At 38.6% G+C, this 19,650-nt stretch overlaps 2 protein-coding genes across 2 annotated transcripts; both read right to left on the bottom strand.

The window, feature by feature from the left end:
• Positions 1–146: 146 nt before the first annotated feature.
• LOC127808843 (glucan endo-1,3-beta-glucosidase 1-like) lies at positions 147–3,271 on the bottom strand. The gene is made up of 5 exons (XM_052347501.1): positions 2,948–3,271; positions 1,550–2,830; positions 1,038–1,065; positions 771–931; positions 147–643 (listed from the first exon to the last, which is right to left on the bottom strand). Exons 1-4 carry the CDS (start codon positions 3,057–3,059, stop codon positions 784–786), a joined length of 1,569 nt encoding a protein of 522 aa, XP_052203461.1. The 5' UTR covers positions 3,060–3,271; the 3' UTR covers positions 147–643; positions 771–783.
• A 12,656-nt stretch (positions 3,272–15,927) lies between these two features.
• On the bottom strand, positions 15,928–18,648 carry LOC127808454 (5'-adenylylsulfate reductase 1, chloroplastic-like). The gene is made up of 5 exons (XM_052347002.1): positions 18,480–18,648; positions 18,201–18,356; positions 17,952–18,078; positions 16,608–17,421; positions 15,928–16,499 (listed from the first exon to the last, which is right to left on the bottom strand). Exons 1-5 carry the CDS (start codon positions 18,550–18,552, stop codon positions 16,269–16,271), a joined length of 1,401 nt encoding a protein of 466 aa, XP_052202962.1. The 5' UTR covers positions 18,553–18,648; the 3' UTR covers positions 15,928–16,268.
• Positions 18,649–19,650: the final 1,002 nt, after the last annotated feature.

Genomic DNA, 19,650 nt, shown 5'->3' with positions numbered 1-19,650 from the left:
TTTTTTCAGTTTTTTTTTCCAATTTTTTGATTGATCTGATTTATTTATTTATTTATCTATTCAATTGGTGAGTTCAATTTTTAAAACAAATTCAATCTATTTGATTTAAACAATTAATCAAATCCTAAATACTCACCCGTAAGCAGTAGTACAAGGAGCTAAGATCAATTCCTCCTTTTGTGACATTTAATGGAAGCTCCACTAACAATAATAAACCCCAGTTTTATATCAATCAAAACATATTATATACAGCACTCCTCACGAAATGGGACCATGCACGAGGCTCCACCCTTTAACCTGCTTGATGGGTCAGCTTCCTCCTCAAAAGTTGAGTGTCCGTCAGATGAATTATAATAATATCACTAAGCCAACTTCTTTGCTGTCTTAATTTCCTATTCTCAATGGCCCAGCGATGCAACAATGTGGCAAGAAAAAGTTCAAGAAAGAAAGAAAGAAACAAAGTGAATAAAGCTCAAGAATTTTGAAATGATCATCACATTATTAAGGGTCAAGAATTGCTCCTCAGTGCTGCTGTGCTGCTCAGTATACAACCCAGACCCTCGCAAGAATCACATGTGTGTTCAAAACCCAATAATTTGGGGCCCTTCAGACGTCGATCATGCCCTCAAAAACGAAGCCACATCTGGGCACAGAAACAAGGCAGTGTCGGTACGGATCCGAAACAAAAACAAGTTCAAAACTTCAAGAACTTGGTTCTGTAAGTAAAAAGAAAAAGAAACAAGAAGTTTTTGGTGGTTGGCGTCGATTACCTAGAGAAGGGAATCATGAAATGAATGAATCAAATAATAGAGAGAGCGCCAAGCCGAAGAAAAGGCTTAAACCACCCTTGGTGGTGGGGAAGCTTGTTGCGTCTGCAACACTTGCTTCTGTCGTGTTCTTTGCCTCTCCTGTTTTATTGCTCGCTTTCTTGCTGCAGAGTCACAAGTATATGTTTCACAAGAGGACAATGAAACAGTCAGTTGTGTGGAAAATTCTTGGGAAAATGAAGCCCTCAAAGTAGGGGTAATTTCGCTCACCTTCCAGGAAATGTACAGCTCCCGTGACCTGCCATTTTTCCGCCATGGAAAACCATAGTCAGATCACAGTCTATCTATTGAAAAGATATCGAAAAAAGATGTGGGACCCATTTGGCTTGACCTCTATTATTTGGCACTATATGAATGTTGTTTATTAGTATATGAATGACATGACGAGATGCGGGGGACAACCTCGACTCGTCTAGCATAGCAACACTTGTAAATCACATTATTATTCATTCAAAGCCAGGAAAAAAGGACTCGAATTTGACATCTTAGCAAATATAAAACAAAACCAGTAGTTTAAGATTTGCTTTGATCTCCTAGTCATGAACCAAATCGATTGTTTAATTCTCCAAAGTTCAAATCCACATCCATCAATAAATCCATATAATATAATCACTCCTCATCAATGACTTAACAATCCCATCAAAATTTTCCCGAGAACCAAACATTCTAGAGACTAATTGCAAAACCAAAACCAGAGTGGCTAGGGTTAGTGTGGCACTTACTTGGGTTAGTGGTGGTGATCATGGCCACGCCCTTGAAGAAGCAAGAACCGGCAGCCTTCCCTTCCTTCTGGTAGTAGCTATCAAACGCATAGGAAGCATGGTCCTTCACAGTATTAGGAGCATAACAATTCTCTCCCGGCTGAATCTCAGAGCAATTTGCTCGTCCTGGTCCACAAGCCCAATCCAATGCTGCCTGCAGCGTCCTAGAATCCTCGCCGTCCATGGCCACACAATAGGTCTGGTTGGTCGTGTCATTCGCCAAAAAAGTCCCAACCCCGGAAACATGAAGCAGGTAAACCTGAGTTGTGTTTCCATAGAAGAGTCCCCAGTTGGCCTCGGAAACCGGCTCTGACCTCAAGTCTTCATTGAACAACTCGTATATAAACACGCTGGATGTGATTTCGGGGTGCAAAGGGGTTCCACTTTTATCGAACACGTGTTTGACCAAATTGGAATTGTATGTGTCAGCATTGTCAATTGTGGCGTATGGCTCTTTGGAATCCCCCTTTGAAGGCCACCCAGTTTCAGTGACGAGCACTTCAACGTCAGAAATGTTCAGATTCTTCATGGAGAAATATACAGCATCAATCATGGCGTCGAGGACATTCGTATAGTGAAGCAGAGTATTGGGATCGACCATCTCTTTGGCCGGCGTCAATGGCCTGAAAAGCGAGTTGTCCAGAGGAACAACCCCTTTGTTCTCCATGAAAACGTAGTAGGGGTAGAGATTCATCATCAGCGGCGATTTTGTTCGCGACAAGAACTGAAGCAACGGCAAGACGATTGGAGCTAGGGTTTGGTTGAAGAAGGCCTGGGAAGGCGGAAACGGATCGAGAACAATGGAGGCCGCGTGGGGAGTGGAAATCTTTATCAGGTTGTGCAAATTGGAGGCGGCAAGGGCCGCGTAGAGGGACTCGATGGCAGGGACGAGGAGCGGCGCTGAGGAGGGCACGGTGGTCAGCACCTCATCGCCGACGGCCACAGCGGTGATTAGGGTTTGGGGGTAGTATGCGGCGACATTGCGGCTGATCCAGGCGGCGGCAGTGGCGTTGGAGGAGCCGATTGCGAGGAGCTGGTTGTTCGGGACGCTGATGATGACGCGGATCTTGGTCTTGGCCAGAGCCTTAAGAATGTCGCCATTGGCGTCGTAAAGCCGAACGTGAGTAATCTTCTGCAGCTGTAGAAGCGCCACTAAATCGGCCGGAGATGGCAAATTGGAGACATCAGTGCCGATGTTGAGCCCCACGTATGGCTCGTCTTTATCCTGCCGCTGCTTAATCTCTGCAAGGAAAGTCGGTGCTTGTTTAACTATCCACAGATTGAGAAACGCCTAGAAACGAAAAGACGATAGATAGATAGATAGCGAGTTTTGTGAAGTGGGTTTCGATCGTTCATCACCTGTTCTGAAGGGGTAGACCGTTGCGAGGAAGGAGAAGACGAAGAAAAGAAGGAAGGGAAGGCGAGATTTTCCATGGAAGAGTGAATCGAGCTCTGCTGCTGCTGGTTTCATCTTCTGGTTCTGGTTCAGTAGCAAGTCCTCGCATTATCTTTGGGAAGCGTTGTCTCTCTCTCCTTCGACTTGGAGGGGATTTGACTTGGAATTGGAAAGACTGGAGCTTCAAGAAGCTAGTTGTTCCTAGATCTTACCACTCCAACCGTAGATATATGAATGAATCTAAGCTTTACACTTCAGTTGCTCTTCCGCTGTCCAAATTATCATAATGCCCTCATTGACCCTTTACCCTTTCTATGATGGCTTTGCCTATTGGTTGGGTTTGTAAAGAGAAAGAGATCCAACGGAAATATTTACATATATATCAAATTTATATTTTTACTCCTACACTTTCATGTTTTCTGTTGCTAGTTGTTGTTGTTTTTTTTTTCTTTTGTTAAGAATCTATTAGGTGACATACATGGATACAAAAAACTTATGACAGAAGGGGCTAAATAGCCATTCCACGTGAAACAGCATGCAATGCAAAGGATGGTAAAATGAAAAATGAAGTATATAACCAAAGGGTCCATAAACTTTTGGACGATAACACTGATTTAGATTGATTTCTTTCGTATTAAACAAAACCCACAAAAAGAGTTTAAATGCATAATCCTTTAATGGGTGCTTAGATTGTAGGTCAACTAGAACTAGTAGACAAACTAAAAGCACAAGGCAGCCTTTAACTTTGTTTTTCTTGCTCTTTTTCTGTTGAATATAGATGGGCCAGGTAAGTAGGCCCAAGGCCCAAGTACAGGTACAGCTTCACTCAACCATGCATTATCTTTCAGGATTTGGGCCTCGGCCCATCCTATATACTCTAAAGAGTCTTCTGATGGAACCATACAAAAATGGGAAGTAATGAATTTCATAAAGTTTCTTCACACACCTAAAAAGAAAAATTCGAAACTAATATTTAAACTTTAAGTTACCAATCTTTATTTCTTAATGAATAGTTATTCAATATAAAATTTATGCAATTTGTATAGAATTTTCACTTATAAATGAGAGTGAACATCTTATCAGTTATCGAATTGACCGAATTACTTAAATTGAATAGGCCAAACCTATGTTAAAAATCAAATTGAATCGTTCGAATAAATGCGTAAATTGAAAAAAAAAATTCAAAGAAAATCGAATCAATTCAAAAAAATAATAATAATTAAAAAATGATGTCTTTTTTATATTTCAATTAGTTTGATTATTATTATTTTATTTTTTTTAATACAAAAATTGATTCGAATCAAAATAATTGAAATTGTCAAATTTAAAAACTAAATTGAACCAACTCATAGCTTGAACCAAACCAAATTTTTTCGAGTTAACCCAAACCAAAATTACAATTCATTTGTCATGTAGAGAATGTTAGGTTGTGTTTCTGAATAAGGCCCAAGGCAGTGACGATATGTTGAGCAAGTATGATCTTCATAGACTTCAACCCATAATTGAAGTATAACCCAAAATTATCACTTACTGGTAGCTCAATTAGAAGTCGGGTCATAAGCCCATTTATCATCTCTTTGAAGGAAAAATGGGTTTAAGCCCATTTACTCAAGAGATGGAGAAGCCTAGCCCTTTATCTTATGTTAGCCTATGTCTCTTGTGCAAGCCCAATGACTTTGATGCCCTAACAACTTATTTATTCAAAAACCTCAACCAAGAACACTATTTATTATGTGTTCTTGGTTGCTCGTGTGCCTGGGTATATCCCCAGCTATGATTCTCCAGCTTTGATTAATCGTTGCAGCTCATTTTTTGAAGAACGTTAGCAGGATTTTTTCTCCAAAGTTTTTGTCAAATATGAAAAAAAGTGAGAATTAAAGCGAAAAGAAGCGTTTTCTTTTTTTGCAAAATAGCTGGACCAAATCGGGTGGTGTGTGAGCATTAAACCTTAGACCTTGTGGATGGAGATGAGAAACAGAGACCAGATGAAACAAACGTCACTCGTACGAAATATGTCATCTAACAACTTATTTATTCAAAAACGTCAACCAAGAACACTATTTATTATGTGTTCTTGGTTGCTCGTGTGCCTGGGGTACATCCCCAGCTATGATTCTCCGGGTTTGGTTGATCACTGCAACTTATTTTTTGAACAACGTTAGCTGGATTTTTTCTCCATAATTTTTGCCAAGTCTGAAGAAAAGTGAGAATTAAAGGCAAAAGAAGCATTTTTTTGCAAAATCGTTGGACCAAACCAGGTGGTGTGTGAGAATTGAACCTTAGACGTTGTGGATGGAGATGAGAAACAGAGATCAGATGAACCAAACCTCACTCGTACGAAATATGTCATCTAAAACCTTATTTATTCAAAAACGTCAACCAATAACACTATTTATTATGTGTTCTTCGTTGCTAGTATGCCTGGGGTACATCCCCAGCTATGATTTTCCGGCTTTGGTTGATCGTTGCAGCTCATTTTTTGAACAACGTTAGCTGGATTTTTTCTCCACAGTTTTTGCCAAATCTGAAGAAAAGTGAGAATTAAAGGCAAAATAAGCGTTTTTTTGCAAAATCGCTGAATCAAACCAGGTGGTGTGTGAGAATTGAACCTTAGACGTTGTGGATGGAGATGAGAAACAGAGACCAGATGAACCAAACCTCACTCGTACAAAATATGTCATCTAACAACTTATTTATTCAAAAACGTCAACCAAGAACACTATTTATTATGTGTTCTTCGTTGCTCGTGTGCCTAGGGTACATCCCAAGCTATGATTCTCCGACTTTGGTTGATCGCTACAGCTCATTTTTTGAACAACGTTAGCTGGATTTTTTCTCCACAGTTTTTGCCAAATCTGAAGAAAAGTGAGAATTAAAGGCAAAAGAAGCATTTTTTTGCAAAATCGTTGGACCAAACTGAGTGGTGTGTGAGAATTGAACCTTAGACGTTGTGGATGGAGATGAGAAACAGAGACCAGATGAACCAAACCTCACTCGTACGAAATGTCATCTAACAACTTATTTATTCAAAAACGTCAACCAAGAACACTATTTATTATGTGTTCTTCGTTGCTCGTGTGCCTAGGGAACATCCCAAGCTATGATTCTCCGACTTTGGTTGATCGTTACAGCTCATATTTTGAAGAATGTTGGTATGATTTTTTTCCACAATTTTTGCCAAATCTGAAGGAAAGTGAGAATTAAAGGCAAAATAAGCGTTTTTTTGCAAAATCACTGAATCAAACCAGGTGGTGTGTGAGAATTGAACCTTAGACCTTGTGGATGGAGATGAGAAACCGAGACCAGATGAACCAAACCTTACTCGTACGAAATATGTCATCTAACAACATATTTATTCAAAAACATCAACCAATAACACTATTTATTATGTGTTCTTGGTTTCTCGTGTGCCTGGGGTACATCCCCAGCTATGATTCTCCGGCTTTGGTTGATCGCTGCAACTTTTTTTTTTTAACAACGTTAGCTGAATTTTTTCTCCACAGTTTTTGCCAAATCTGAAGAAAAGTGAGAATTAAAGGCAAAAGAAGCATTTTTTTGCAAAATCGTTGGACCAAACCGAGTGGTGTGTGAGAATTGAACCTTAGACGCTGTGGATGGAGATGAGAAACAAAGACCAGATGAACCAAACCTCACTCGTACGAAATATGTCATCTAACAACTTATTTATTCAAAAACGTCAACCAAGAACACTATTTATTATGTGTTCTTGGTTGTTCGTGTGCCTGGGGTACATCCCCAGCTATGATTCTCTGGCTTTGTTTGATCGCTGCAGCTTATTTTTTGAACAACGTTAGCTAGATTTTTTCTCCACAATTTTTGCCAAATCTAAAGAAAAGTAAGAATTAAAGGCAAAAGAAGCGTTTTTTTGCAAAATCACTGAACCTAACTGGGTGGTGTGTGACAATTGAACCTTAGACCTTGTGGATGGAGATGAGAAATCGAGACCAAATGAACCAAACCTCACTCGTACAAAATATGTCATCTAACAACTTATTTATTCAAAAACGTCAACCAATAACACTATTTATTATGTGTTCTTGGTTGCTCGTGTGCCTGGGGTACATCCCCAGCTATGATTCTCTGACTTTGGTTGATCGCTACAACTCATTTTTTGAAGAACGTTGGCAAGATTTTTTCTCCACAGTTTTTGCCAAATTTAAGGAAAAGTGAGAATTAAAAGCAAAAGAAGCATTTTTTTTGCAAAATCGCTTGACCAAACCGGGTGGTGTGTGAGAATTAAACCTTTGACCATGTGGATGGAGATGAGAAACAGAGACCAGATGAACCAAATCTCACTCGTACGAAATATGTCATCTAACAACTTATTTATTCAAAAACGTCAACCAAGAACACTATTTATTATGTGTTCTTGGTTGCTAGTGTGCCTGGGGTACATCCCCAGCTATGATTCTCTGGCTTTGGTTGATTGTTGTAGCTCATTTTTTGAACAACGTTAGCTGGATTTTTTCTCCACAGTTTTTGCCAAATCTGAAGGAAAGTGAGAATTAAAGGCAAAAGAAGCGTTTTTTTGCAAAATCGCTGAACCAAACCTGGTGGTGTGTGAGAATTGAACCTTAGACCTTGTGGATGGAGATGAGAAATAGAGACCAGATGCACCAAACCTCACTCGTACAAAATATGTCATCTAACAACTTATTTATTCAAAAACGTCAACCAAGAACACTATTTATTATGTGTTCTTGGTTGCTCGTGTGCCTGGGGTACATCCCCAGCTATGATTCTCTAGCTTTGGTTGATCGCTGCAGCTTAATTTTTGAAGAACGTTGGCAGGATTTTATCTCCACAGTTTTTGCCAAACTTGAAGAAAAGTGAGAATTAAAGGCAAAAGAAGCCTTTTTTTGCAAAATCGCTGGACCAAACTATTAGAATGGGAAATGCTATGGCATACCCCAAGAGAGGGGTGAATTGGATAATTTAAAAACTTAATTGAACTTGAAATTTTTTTTATACAAATTGAGGTTTTAGTGATTTAAAAACGTAAAGCATATAAAATGAAAAATATAAGTTTGCGAAGATAAATAAGTGAACTAAGTGAGGAATAGTAAAATGCTTTGAAAGATAAATAGACCAAAGAACGCAAGCACAAAAGAACAAAATGATTTATAGTGGTTCGGCTTCACCCAAGCCTAATCCACTACCTTAGCTCATCACTAAGGATTTTACAAATAATCCACTAAAACCTCCTACTTAACCAAGTAGGCCCTCTAATCCAAGACTAGGAAATTACAAACTTCTTGCTTATACAAGAAAGCCCTCTAGCACCTAGCTAAGAATTCAACCATTTGCTTCAAAGAGCAAGTCCTCTAGCACAACAAGATAGGAAAATACGAGTGATACAAATGAAAAAGAGAAGCTAAGAGTTAACACTTTTAGTTACAAGTTCTCTCACAATGAAAACAAGGCTTAAAAATGATTTTACAATGATAGAATGAAGCCTTGGAGAGAAAAATACAACAATGAAAGCACAAATTTTATAACCTCGAGTAAAAATGATTTGAACTCTTTAGATTAACTCGTTTCCATCCATTAGCCTCTTCTTGGTCATCAATGAGTTGTATATATAGGCATTCAAAAAGATTGAAGAGGAAACTAGCCGTTTGTGACCATTGGGATTTGAAAAACTAGCTGTTTGAGGCTTTCTGCGAAAGGAGTTAGTCGACAGATAAAAATGGTTAGTCAACAGAATCAAGCAAAAATAACAAGCTTAGTCGACAGAGAAAATAGGTTGGTCGACCAAGTCATAAAGATAACAAAGTGCTTAGTCAACCAAGACAAAACTACACATGGAAGTTAGTCGACCAAGAGAACCCATCTCTCGACAGACTCAAAGAGTTAGTCGACCAAGTCATATCAAAAGCTCTGTTAGTCGACCAAGGTTTAAGGTTAGTCGACCAATGCATAAAGTTAGTCGACCAAGGCACAAACAAACACACTATTAGTCGACAGATCCCACAGCTTTAGTCGACCAAGCAAGAGCAAATTCAATCCAATACATTACAACATATTTACATTATAACATCCTCATTTTTCTTAATTTATATTTTACCTTCCATTTACTTTAATACATAAATGTAAATAACAAAATACCCCCCATTTGGATTCAATAAAAATATCTAAAAAATCAAAATCCATAAGAATAAGAAAGTAGAATTTGGGTTTTAGTACAAACTTAGGATTTTGCTATTTTACCGCCTCCAAGATATACACTTTCTATTTCTTGAAAAATTCGTTAAAAATCATTTTATCAATAATGGATGTTAACTATTGAAATACCGGGAGTTAGTTTTCTAAAAAGAAAACATTTTCATATAGGTCTCCTTATAAGGTGCTAACCAACCAAACTTAGAAAAAATATGACTTTGAAATCTCGATACTTGAAATTCATTTGGTTTTCATTCTCACAAAGAAATACTTGATATTGAAATTGATTTATGTTGAAAATGACTTAGAGATTAAACAAAATATGTTTTTCATCATCAAAACTAATGTACAAAAAGTACAACAACACAAACCAAGTGGTGTGTGAGAATTAAACCTTTGACCATGTGGATGAAGATAGAAACAGAGACCAGATGAACCAAACCTCACTCGTACAAAATATGTCATCTAACAACTTATTTATTCAAACACGTCAACCAAGAACACTATTTATTATGTGTTCTTGGTTGCTCATGTGCCTGGGGTACATCCCCAGCTATGAGTCTCCAGCTTTGGTTGATCGCTGTAGCTCATTTTTTGAACAACGTTAGCTGAATTTTTTCTCCACAGTTTTTGCCAAATCTGAAGAAAAGAGAGAATTAAAGGCAAAAGAAGCGTTTTTTTGCAAAATCGCTAAACCTAACCGGGTGGGTGTGAGAATTGAACCTTAGACCTTGTGGATGGAGATGAGAAAGAGAGACCAGATGAACCAAACCTCACTCCTACGAAATATGTCATCTAACAACTTATTTATTCAAAAACGTCAACCAAGAACACTATTTATTATGTGTTCTTGGTTTCTAGTGTGCCTGGGATACATCCCCAGCTATAATTCTCCGGCTTTGGTTGATCGTTGCAGCTCATTTTTTGAATAACGTTAGCTGGATTTTTTCTCCACAGTTTTTGCCAAATCTAAAGAAAAGTGAGAATTAAAGGCAAAAGAAGCATTTTTTTTGCAAAATCGTTGAACCTAACCGGGTGGGTGTGAGAATTGAACCTTAGACCTTGTGGATGGAGATGAGAAATAGAGACCAAATGAACCAAACCTCACTCATACGAAATATGTCATCTAACAACTTATCTATTCAAAAACGTCAACCAAGAACACTATTTATTATGTGTTCGTGGTTGCTCGTGTGCTTGGGGTACATCCCCAGCTATGATTCTCCAGCTTTGGTTGATCGTTGCAGCTCATTTTTTGAACAACGTTAGCTAGATTTTTTCTCCATAGTTTTTGCCAAATTTGAAGAAAAGGAAGAATTAAAGGCAAAAGAAGCGTTTTTTTGCAAAATTGTTGAACCTAACCGGGTGGGTGTGAGAATTGAACCTTATACCTTTGTGGATGGAGATGAGAAACAGAGACCAGATGAACCAAACCTCACTCGTACGAAATATGTCATCTAACAACTTATTTATTCAAAAACGTCGACCAAGAACACTATTTATTATGCGTTCTTCGTTGCTCGTGTGCCTGGGGTACATCCCCAGCTATGATTCTCTGGCTTTGGTTGATCGCTGCAGCTCATTTTTTGAACAACGTTAGTTGGATTTTTTCTCCACAGTTTTTTCCAAATCTAAAGAAAAGTAAGAATTAAAGGCAAAAGAAGCGTTTTTTTGTAAAATTGTTGGACCAAACCAGGTGGTGTGTGAGAATTGAACCTTATACCTTGTGGATGGAGATGAGAAATAGAGACCAGATTAACCAAACCTCACTCGTACGAAATATGTCATCTAACAACTTATTTATTCAAAAACATCAACCAAGAACACTATTTATTATGTGTTCTTGGTTGCTCGTGTGCCTGGGGTACATCCCCAGCTATGATTCTCCGGCTTTGGTTGATCGCTGCAGCTCATTTTTTGAATAACGTTAGCTGAATTTTTTCTCCACAGTTTTTTCCAAATCTGAAGAAAAGTAAGAATTAAAGGCAAAAGAAGCGTTTTTTTGCAAAATCGCTGAACCAAACCGGGTGGTGTGTGAGAATTGAACCTTAGACATTGTGGATGGAGATAAGAAATCGAGACCAGATTAACCAAACCTTACTCGTACGAAATATGTCATCTAACAACTTATTTATTCAAAAACATCAACCAAGAACACTATTTATTATGTATTCTTGGTTGCTCGTGTGCTTGGGGTACATCCCCAAGTATGATTCTCCGGTTTTGGTTAATCGCTGCAGCTCATTTTTTGAACAACGTTATGTAATACTCAAGAAATTCTAAAGGACTCAAAGGTAAATTATCTTGGGGGCAAAAATAGAATTTAATAATAAATGAAGGGTATAATGGTAATTTATTACTGTATAGATGACCGAATCAACTGCCGGGAGTGTTCTAGAGTCGAGATACCAAAGAAAAATGATGTGGTATTAACAAGCACCCCGAGATAGGGTTTATGATGCCGAAAGAAATCGGATCGGGAACAGTTTTTGGTACAACAAAATGGCAGCTGCCAATTAGGCTGTAAAATCGAATCATTATAGGAGATTTCTCGAAAGTCAACGGAAGCCTTAAGGGGCTTAGGTTTTTCATGAGAAACAACCCTTTAGAGGTTTCAGGAAGAAACGATAGGGTTTATGGCCAAAACAAAGATTCGGGCCTAAGTGTAGTTTTTTAAAATTGACAGACGGAGGTCGAGACAACGATTTTTCAGAATCTTCCAAGAATGAATGGAAGTTTTTAGGACTTGAGGATCGTAATCGAACTATTGGAAAGCTCAGGGGCTTAAAGGAAAGGACCAAATGCAAAATGAGAAAAAGATAGGGGTCAAAGTGCAATTTTCAAAAGTTAGAGATTGAGCAATCTTCCATGGCCGACTAAGCTTCCTCCACCACCTCCCATCACCGAATTCGATGGTGAAAGACTCGAGGAAAGTAGCCTAGGATGCTCTTGGGTCGAGCTTAGACCGACATTAGCCAAGAGGATGACCAATTTTGCATGATTTTCGGTCGTTTTGTGGCCGGAATTCCAATGCGTTGAATCCGTGTTTAGTGACATTTTTGGACTAATCTGGGGCAAGTAGAAGCCTTAGGGAGGTTGGATCGACCAACCATGGGCATTTGGAGGCTCGGGGTTGCCTATAAATAGAGGTTTTTGAATTGGCTGAATAAAGTGAAAAATTAAACTCTCAAATCCGAGAGTTTGGGCTAAAATTGAGAGAAACGGATAAGGGGATTTTTTTGCCCATGTCATAAGCTTCATTTCTGTGCATTTTGAGCTATTTTGGTTGAGAGATAAGTGAGATCCGAAGGCTCGTCATAAAAATGAGCTTGAACAGTCTAAAAATGGCTCAGTTTGAGGGATTTTATGGTATTATCTTGTAAAGGGCTAAAAGATGAACCCATAGGTTCAAACGGGGGGTCAATCGGAGGTCGGATGGGGGAGATATAGCTATTAAACCGAAGACAGTGCACCAGTCCGACGAGCTGAAAGTTGAAGAAGACCGGCGCATGTGAGACACGCGCCAGCTGGGCCCCACGAGTGGGCGCGCATGAGCCAACTTTTAGGGGCGCATGATGGCGCGTCCTGGCTCCAAAAATTCTAAAAAAAAATTGCTAAATTCCTCTAAAATCAAGCTCTAAAGGCCTGTGTAAAAATATGTGGATTTAGGATTTTCGGTGTCTCAGTTTTTGCATCAAAGAGCCTCGTTTTGCGTAAAAACGCAATATCCGAGTAAGTTCAGTATTTTTCCTTTGAAGTTCATAGTCTATTATGAATTGTTGTGGAATTAGATTTGAGAAAATAGTCTCGATGGTATTTATTCAGATTTTTAGAAGGAAAATGAAGAAAAATGAAGGAAATAGGAAGAAAATGGAATATTGAGATATTTAGTGATTAAATATTCTTTTTATGATTGAGGTGATCGAGGAAAATTGATTGGTACAACTTTTGAGAGTTGGCACGTGATTCGAGGTCGAGCACGCATATTGAGGTGATGCGCGCTTTTCGATATGTCTTTATCTTTGGGCAAATGTGAGTAATTTGATCCTAAACATGGTTTTGTGAGTGGTTTTCTCACAAGAACTTATATTTATGATATGATTGTTACATATGCATACTATTTATGAATGCAATATTCATTTTATCATATTGTATGGAAAGTTGTGATAATTGCATGGCACGATATCGTTGTCATATTGATAATTGTCCATGGGAATGAGATGTCGCCCCTAGAGTGTTGCCGTAATTCCCCTAGGGCGATAATGGAATAACGTTAGGCTTATCCTATAGAGGTTCGGGATTTGTCTAGGATTCTATGCCGAGCTAGTGGGCCTGGAAAGTTACACTAGGGCAAAAATGTTGTTCATATTATTGCATCATGCATCCATATATATATATATATATATGTATGTTTTGGACCATCACTAAAAGTTTTATCTTCTAATGGATTATGCCCCTAGGACATTTAACGTTTCAGTTTAGACTTACAGCTTAGGCAAGGAGCAGGTTGAGATATGACGACACGTGATGGCGTGGCCGATGGATTCAGCGAGCTAACTCGGATATGTTTTAACTGATGCTTTATTGATGATTAGCCTTGTTATAATATTATGGAATCTCCATGTATTTATGTATTTCAATATTGAGGATATAATGCTAACTATGGTACGAATTCTTATGTTATAAATAAAGTAAATTGATTATGTACTATATCAGTTTTCGATTATCGCTTCCGCATATTGTGAATGATTTGTTGGGGGTTTTGTTTAGAATTCAGTACTTAAGGTTTAAGTTATGTACTGAGAAAGAAAGAAAAAAAATAACTTATGTATATTTTGGGCCCCAGCATAGTGACATGCTCGGTAAGAAAAAAGTAGGGTGTTACACATTGGTTAGATTTTTTCTCCGTAGTTTTTGCCAAATCTAAAGAAAAGTGAGAATTAAAGGCAAAAGAAGCGTTTTTTTGCAAAAATCACTGGACCAAATCAAGTGGTGTGTGAGAATTAAACCTTAAACCTTGTGGATGGAGATGAGAAACAGAGACCAAATGAACCAAACGTCACTCGTACGAAATATATCATCTAACAACTTATTTATTCAAAAACGTCAACCAAGAACACTATTTATTATGTGTTCTTGGTTGTTCGTGTGCTTGGGGTACATCCCCAACTATGATTCTCCGGCTTTGGTTGATCGCTGCAGCTCATTTTTTGAAGAACATTCGCTGGATTTTTTCTTCGCAGTTTTTGCCAAATCTAAAGAAAAGTGAGAATTAAAGGCAAAATAAGCGTTTATATATATATATATATATATATGTTTTTCTAGAGACTCTCTTTCTCTCTTCCTTTAGTTAGCGACCGATCTGCTTTCTCTCTCTCTCTCAAGTCAATCCCGAATATTACCCATATTCGATCTTTCCTTACCACTTTGTGCGACATCTCCTTGTTGATTCATGTGGTGATCTCTTGCCTTTGTTGGGCTGTGCCCCATCAATTTCCCTCTATAAATATTCAACAAGGTCGATTCGTGAAAGTAAGCTTTTACCATTGATTCATTCTTGGTTCTCACTTTATCTTTGTGATTATTGTTCCTTTGTGGACTCTACTTCGTGTAGAGTATTCTGTTGGCAAGAGGGTTTCATTTTTGGTCAAGAGAAAAGGGCGATTTGGGACTAAATTTTTATTGAAAAAAATTTTGAGAGTCAGGAGGGCTTACCGAGGGGCTTATCGAATAGAGGTGTCAATGATTCAGATTGGTCTGGTTCTATAAGAATCCAGTAACCGAACCATTTTTAACGGTTTTGAAAAAATAAGACCTTAACCGAACCATTATATATATAAAACCAAACCATGACCAATCCGTCATACCGGACCGATTTCGATTCTATCCAATTAACATTTAGCTTCTAAACATTTTCGCAAAATATGAAATTACAAACAAATTTGTTAATTAAAATAAACCCATAACTTCATTAATGCTTCAAATCTTGAAGTAAAAGTAGAACAAAATAATTCATAGGCTATCTCATCAAATCAGATTATATCGACCATTTGGTATAGTAATAGCGCATAAAAGTATAGAAATAAAAGAGTTTATGAATCTCGCTAGTTTCCTAAGAAATGATATTATTTATGCATGTGTATATATATATATCCAAAAAATTATAATATGTATATAAGTATAATATCGATTCCGGTTCGGTTCAAACCACGGTTTGAAAAAAAAAAATCAATAACAAAACTAAATATATCGGTTCTTAATTTTTTAGAACAAGAACCTAACCATAAAACCAATCTAAAAAACATGGTTCAATCTGGTATTTCTTAACACCCTTATTATCGAATGGCGACGGTTGCATCGACGACCATCCATGGGAAGGGAGAGGAGAGAGCAGGGTAATAGCCCACTTTGCAAAGTAAGCGGAGAGCATTTTAATTTTTTTTGCTCTCATTCGGTAATCCTCTCTTTCAATCTATTTAGCCCTATATAAGAACCTTTCTCGTTGGGACTTAGTGACTTTATTCTTGGAATTGCTTAAATGGTAATTTATGGCCTAGATTTGAACCTTGAATGCGTTCATCATCATGCCTGCCAGAGAGAGTTTTCATATACTTTGTGTATATTTTTATATTCTGTTTTGTTAATTATATTATACTAACCATCTCTTTTGTAAATCTTCAACTCACAGAGGAAAAAAAAAAAAAAACGTTCAATGGTTCTGACAGAAATAATGAGCAGGAATTTGAAATTTAATCCAGGGTGAGACGAAAGATGCGAAAATTTACAAGCATTCAATTCTTACAGAATCACCAATCTTAAAGTAGCTGTATGGCAAAATTAGCCCCGAAGGGCACCCTAACCAGACGAAGAAAACAACAAACGCTATTAAGTGACACAAAAGAAGGATTCAACATTAGGACATTGAATCCACTAACAAGCAGGCAATGGACTCCGGCTGTATTGAAACTCGAGTCTCCAGCCACACTCTGATCTTGCCTATGCTTCTTTCTTATTGCAGATTCACATTTTCTTTCCATTTTTGTAACTTACACGAATTAACTTGAGAAGAACACAGATGTTTGGACTCCAGGACCATTTTAATCACCGGAGAGCATTCACAAAAGCCATCAAAGAGTCCACGTCCCTCTTCTCAGATGGGTACTTGATGGGCCGAGAAGAGTGTTTGGGGAAGAAAAGTATCGTCGGGAAGCTGCTCAACTGCAACTCTTGCTGTGCAAATGGCTTCTGCTCGCCATCTGCTCTGAACTTTCCCACCTTCACGCCACTCCCCGCCAGCTTCTCAGCCAATTCAACATATGATCCTTCCATAGCCTGCTCAGAATTTCAAACAGATCGTCCAGTTAGGAGTGGTCTCAACATGAATAGTGAAAATTACCAACTAATGAATCATTTCAATTAAAACCATTAGCTATTAACTACCTGGCAGAAGGGGCACCAAGGTGCGTATAGAACGACAAGCCAGGGCTCTCTTCGGTCCTCCGCTTTCAACAGATTCTCTATTCCACTCCTGCTCAATGCCACAACACTCTGGGTGTCAAAGATATCAGCAACTGTTGCAGACCCATTGGCATGGGCAGCGCCATTGCCACTTCCATTGACTTGCCCTGCATTTTCCTCCTTGATGTTTCCTTTGTGGAGGCCACATTCCTTGGCCTTGGCATCCTCCCACCACCACCTTCCCTCTCTCTCGTGTTGCCCCGGGAGGACCGGCCTTGTGCACGGCTCACACCCAATCGAGACATACCCTTGGGAGTGCAATGAATTAACAGGAACATTCATGGCACGAAGAAAGTTCCAAATGTCGCCTCCCTCCACATTGGCCACAGGGTTCCACTTCACCAAGCTTCCAACCCCGCCATCCAGTCCCTCAAAAGAAGAGTCGACCTGCACTACCGGAACCTCGGATCTAGTGCCGGGCGATTGATCTTTCCTCTGCCCGGTGATCCAGGCACGTAACCCCTTCAGAGCCCTCCTCAAGGGTCTCACCTTCCTTACCCGGCAGCACTCTTGGTGACCATCCTCATAGAAGGAGAACAATCCCTTGCTCCGTACTAAAGCCTGAACTTCAACAGCATCAGGGAACATGTACTCAATGCGAATGCCATAATGCTTCTCAACCATGTCAAAGAACTTGTATGTTTCTGGGTTTAGCCTCCCTGTGTCCAGGCTGAATACTCTAAACGGGCGGCCAGTCAAATGTGCATACTCGATCAAAGCAACATCTTCAGCACCACTGCATAAGCAAAAGCAAAATTTTAAGAGACGAGATTTAATTTATTTGAATTGAAAGGCTGACTTGGATATTCACAATTAATGTAATAAAGTGGATCAAACAAAAAAAAAAAAAAAAAATGAACTGCTTCAGACTTCTCTGCGCCTAGAACTTTTCAATTTGATTCATGCAGCATTACATAAGCTCTTGCGTTTGTATAGAACTAATAGGATTTAGCATTAGACACCTGATCCAGAAAGTAGAAAACTTTCTGCTTTTTAGAATTTATAAGGTACAAAAACAAGAGGGAGATTTAAACACAAAGGGAATCGTAATTGCAAGTGAAACGAAATTTTTTCCAATTCATTCTAAATTTGAAGATATATAGACAAAAAGGAGACATGTAAAGATATATAGGATTCAGTGAGAGATTTCCAGCCAAGGATGAAAACTATACATAATTACCAATTAAACTTAGCCTCATAATCTAGTTAAATCGCAATAGCGTTGTCATACAATTGAATTGAACGACTGAAGAATCACAAAAATACCTGAAAGCAATTGCAATGTCATTTCCGAATTTCTCCAGCGCTTTATCCATGATTTCAAGAGGAGAAGCGTTTTCAAGCTCCCTAGCCAGCCGCTCATAGTCCTCGGCGTCGACTTTCTCCTCCACCTCTGCAAATACAACCACAAACCAGGGGCAGAACCGTCAGTGCACTTCCCTTTGCATTGCATATTCGCATATCTTGCTCAGATACAGAACCTATGAAAACACCGACCGAGGAGAGCATACGTACCGGGAACAGCGACGGTTGCTGCAAGGGGAACAATCGAGTCCTTCCCTTTGGGCTCCGCATTCAGCGGCTTCACGGAACACCTTCTCCGAGAAAAATTTAAACCCGCCGGCTGAGGATGAGACCGATCCAACGGCTGAAACGAACCGATCAACGGAGCTGCCAAAATTGATCAAAACACACAAAACTTCAGACTCCCAAACCTCAACACAAAAACAGACATAAAATCTCATTTCTAGGCCGAAACAAGAAACAAATCCAATTGAGAAGTCGCAAATTTACCTTTGGGCTGTTCATGGAAGCGAGAAGAAAGGGAGCCGGAGATGGAAGTAGAAGAAGTGACAGCAAAGGCCATTACAGATCTCTGTGTTTCTCTTTCTCTACGGCGAATTGCTTGTAGTGCTTATGGCGCCCTGTTCCAGATAAAGGTTCTTTGTTTCTGAAGCGGAGAAGAGAACGGAATGGTTAAATAATGACCTCAGAGGTGGGCTGCCTTTCAGGTTCATTGAACCTGGACGGGTTTCCGTTGCACCGAGCTCGGCCGACGTGGCGAGGCCTCATTGGAGGGGCGTTCAAATTCGTAGATCACCGCTTTCGTCACGTGGCAGCCACGGGAGTCCGAGTAGAGAGACGTGGTCAGCGAGACGGCCGATCCTACGCCAGTCAAGTTCTTAGTTCCTCTTTTATACTTCTTCTTTTTATTTTATTATAAAAATATATATATAATTTTAAATTAGCCAAATCTATATTTTTATCTTTATAATTTATGTTTTTTTTTTGTGATCACTCAAATTTTTTGTTATTTTAATTATATCTTGGAACCTGTTTTATTGAGTCAATTTAATCAATGTATTTTGATCTTTTTTTATATAATAATCTAGACTTTTTATTATTTCGATTACACTCTTATATTTATAATTTTAAGTTAATTTAACTCATTATACTTTGATGTATTAAAAAATATAAAGTGATATGAGTCAATTTAATTATTTTTTTTATATGTCAAAGTACAAAAGTTAAATTAACTTAAAAATATAAGTACATATACATAATTAAAATAACGAAAAGTTTCGATTATCACACAAAAAAATATCAAAGTATAAGAGTTAAATTGACTCCAAAATATATGTGTATGAGTGTAATCGAAATAAAAAGAAATTAAGTCATTGCATAAAAAAATATGAAAGTGTTATGGGTAATTTTTGAACCGCCTCTTATGGACTGGACTTGATCAAGCAGGTCGCCCCAACCTCTCGAAACCCAATGAGCCTAAGGCTCTAGACATTTCAGCAAGGCCACATATCGTTGAAACCTGGAGCCCAGACTGTGCTTTTAGTTCACTGGCCAATCCGATTACCTTGCAAGACAAAAAGGTCGCGTAATAACTAGGGGGCAATGTCCACCTGCCTTATTTATAGCAAATCAAGTCCATGATAATGTGGAATACATTCCC

Source organism: Diospyros lotus, chromosome 8 (assembly GCF_014633365.1).
Source record: "Diospyros lotus cultivar Yz01 chromosome 8, ASM1463336v1, whole genome shotgun sequence".
NCBI lineage: Eukaryota > Viridiplantae > Streptophyta > Magnoliopsida > Ericales > Ebenaceae > Diospyros > Diospyros lotus.
Note: the sequence above shows the minus strand (reverse complement) of the source record. Positions and strands in the feature narration are given on the sequence as shown.

Excerpts from the sequence above, each read along its gene's own strand:
- LOC127808843 (XM_052347501.1), bottom strand. The coding sequence starts at position 3,059 with ATGAAACCAGCAGCAGCAGAGCTCGATTCACTCTTCCATGGAAAATCT. Across the intron at positions 1,066-1,549 it reads GATCACCACCACTAACCCAA|GTCACGGGAGCTGTACATTT; the intron begins GTAAGTGCCACA and ends GAAAAATGGCAG. Across the intron at positions 932-1,037 it reads AGCTGTACATTTCCTGGAAG|CAAGAAAGCGAGCAATAAAA; the intron begins GTGAGCGAAATT and ends GTGACTCTGCAG.
- LOC127808454 (XM_052347002.1), bottom strand. The coding sequence starts at position 18,552 with ATGGCCTTTGCTGTCACTTCTTCTACTTCCATCTCCGGCTCCCTTTCT. Across the intron at positions 18,357-18,479 it reads CTTCCATGAACAGCCCAAAG|CTCCGTTGATCGGTTCGTTT; the intron begins GTAAATTTGCGA and ends CAATTTTGGCAG. Across the intron at positions 16,500-16,607 it reads CTTGGTGCCCCTTCTGCCAG|GCTATGGAAGGATCATATGT; the intron begins GTAGTTAATAGC and ends AATTCTGAGCAG.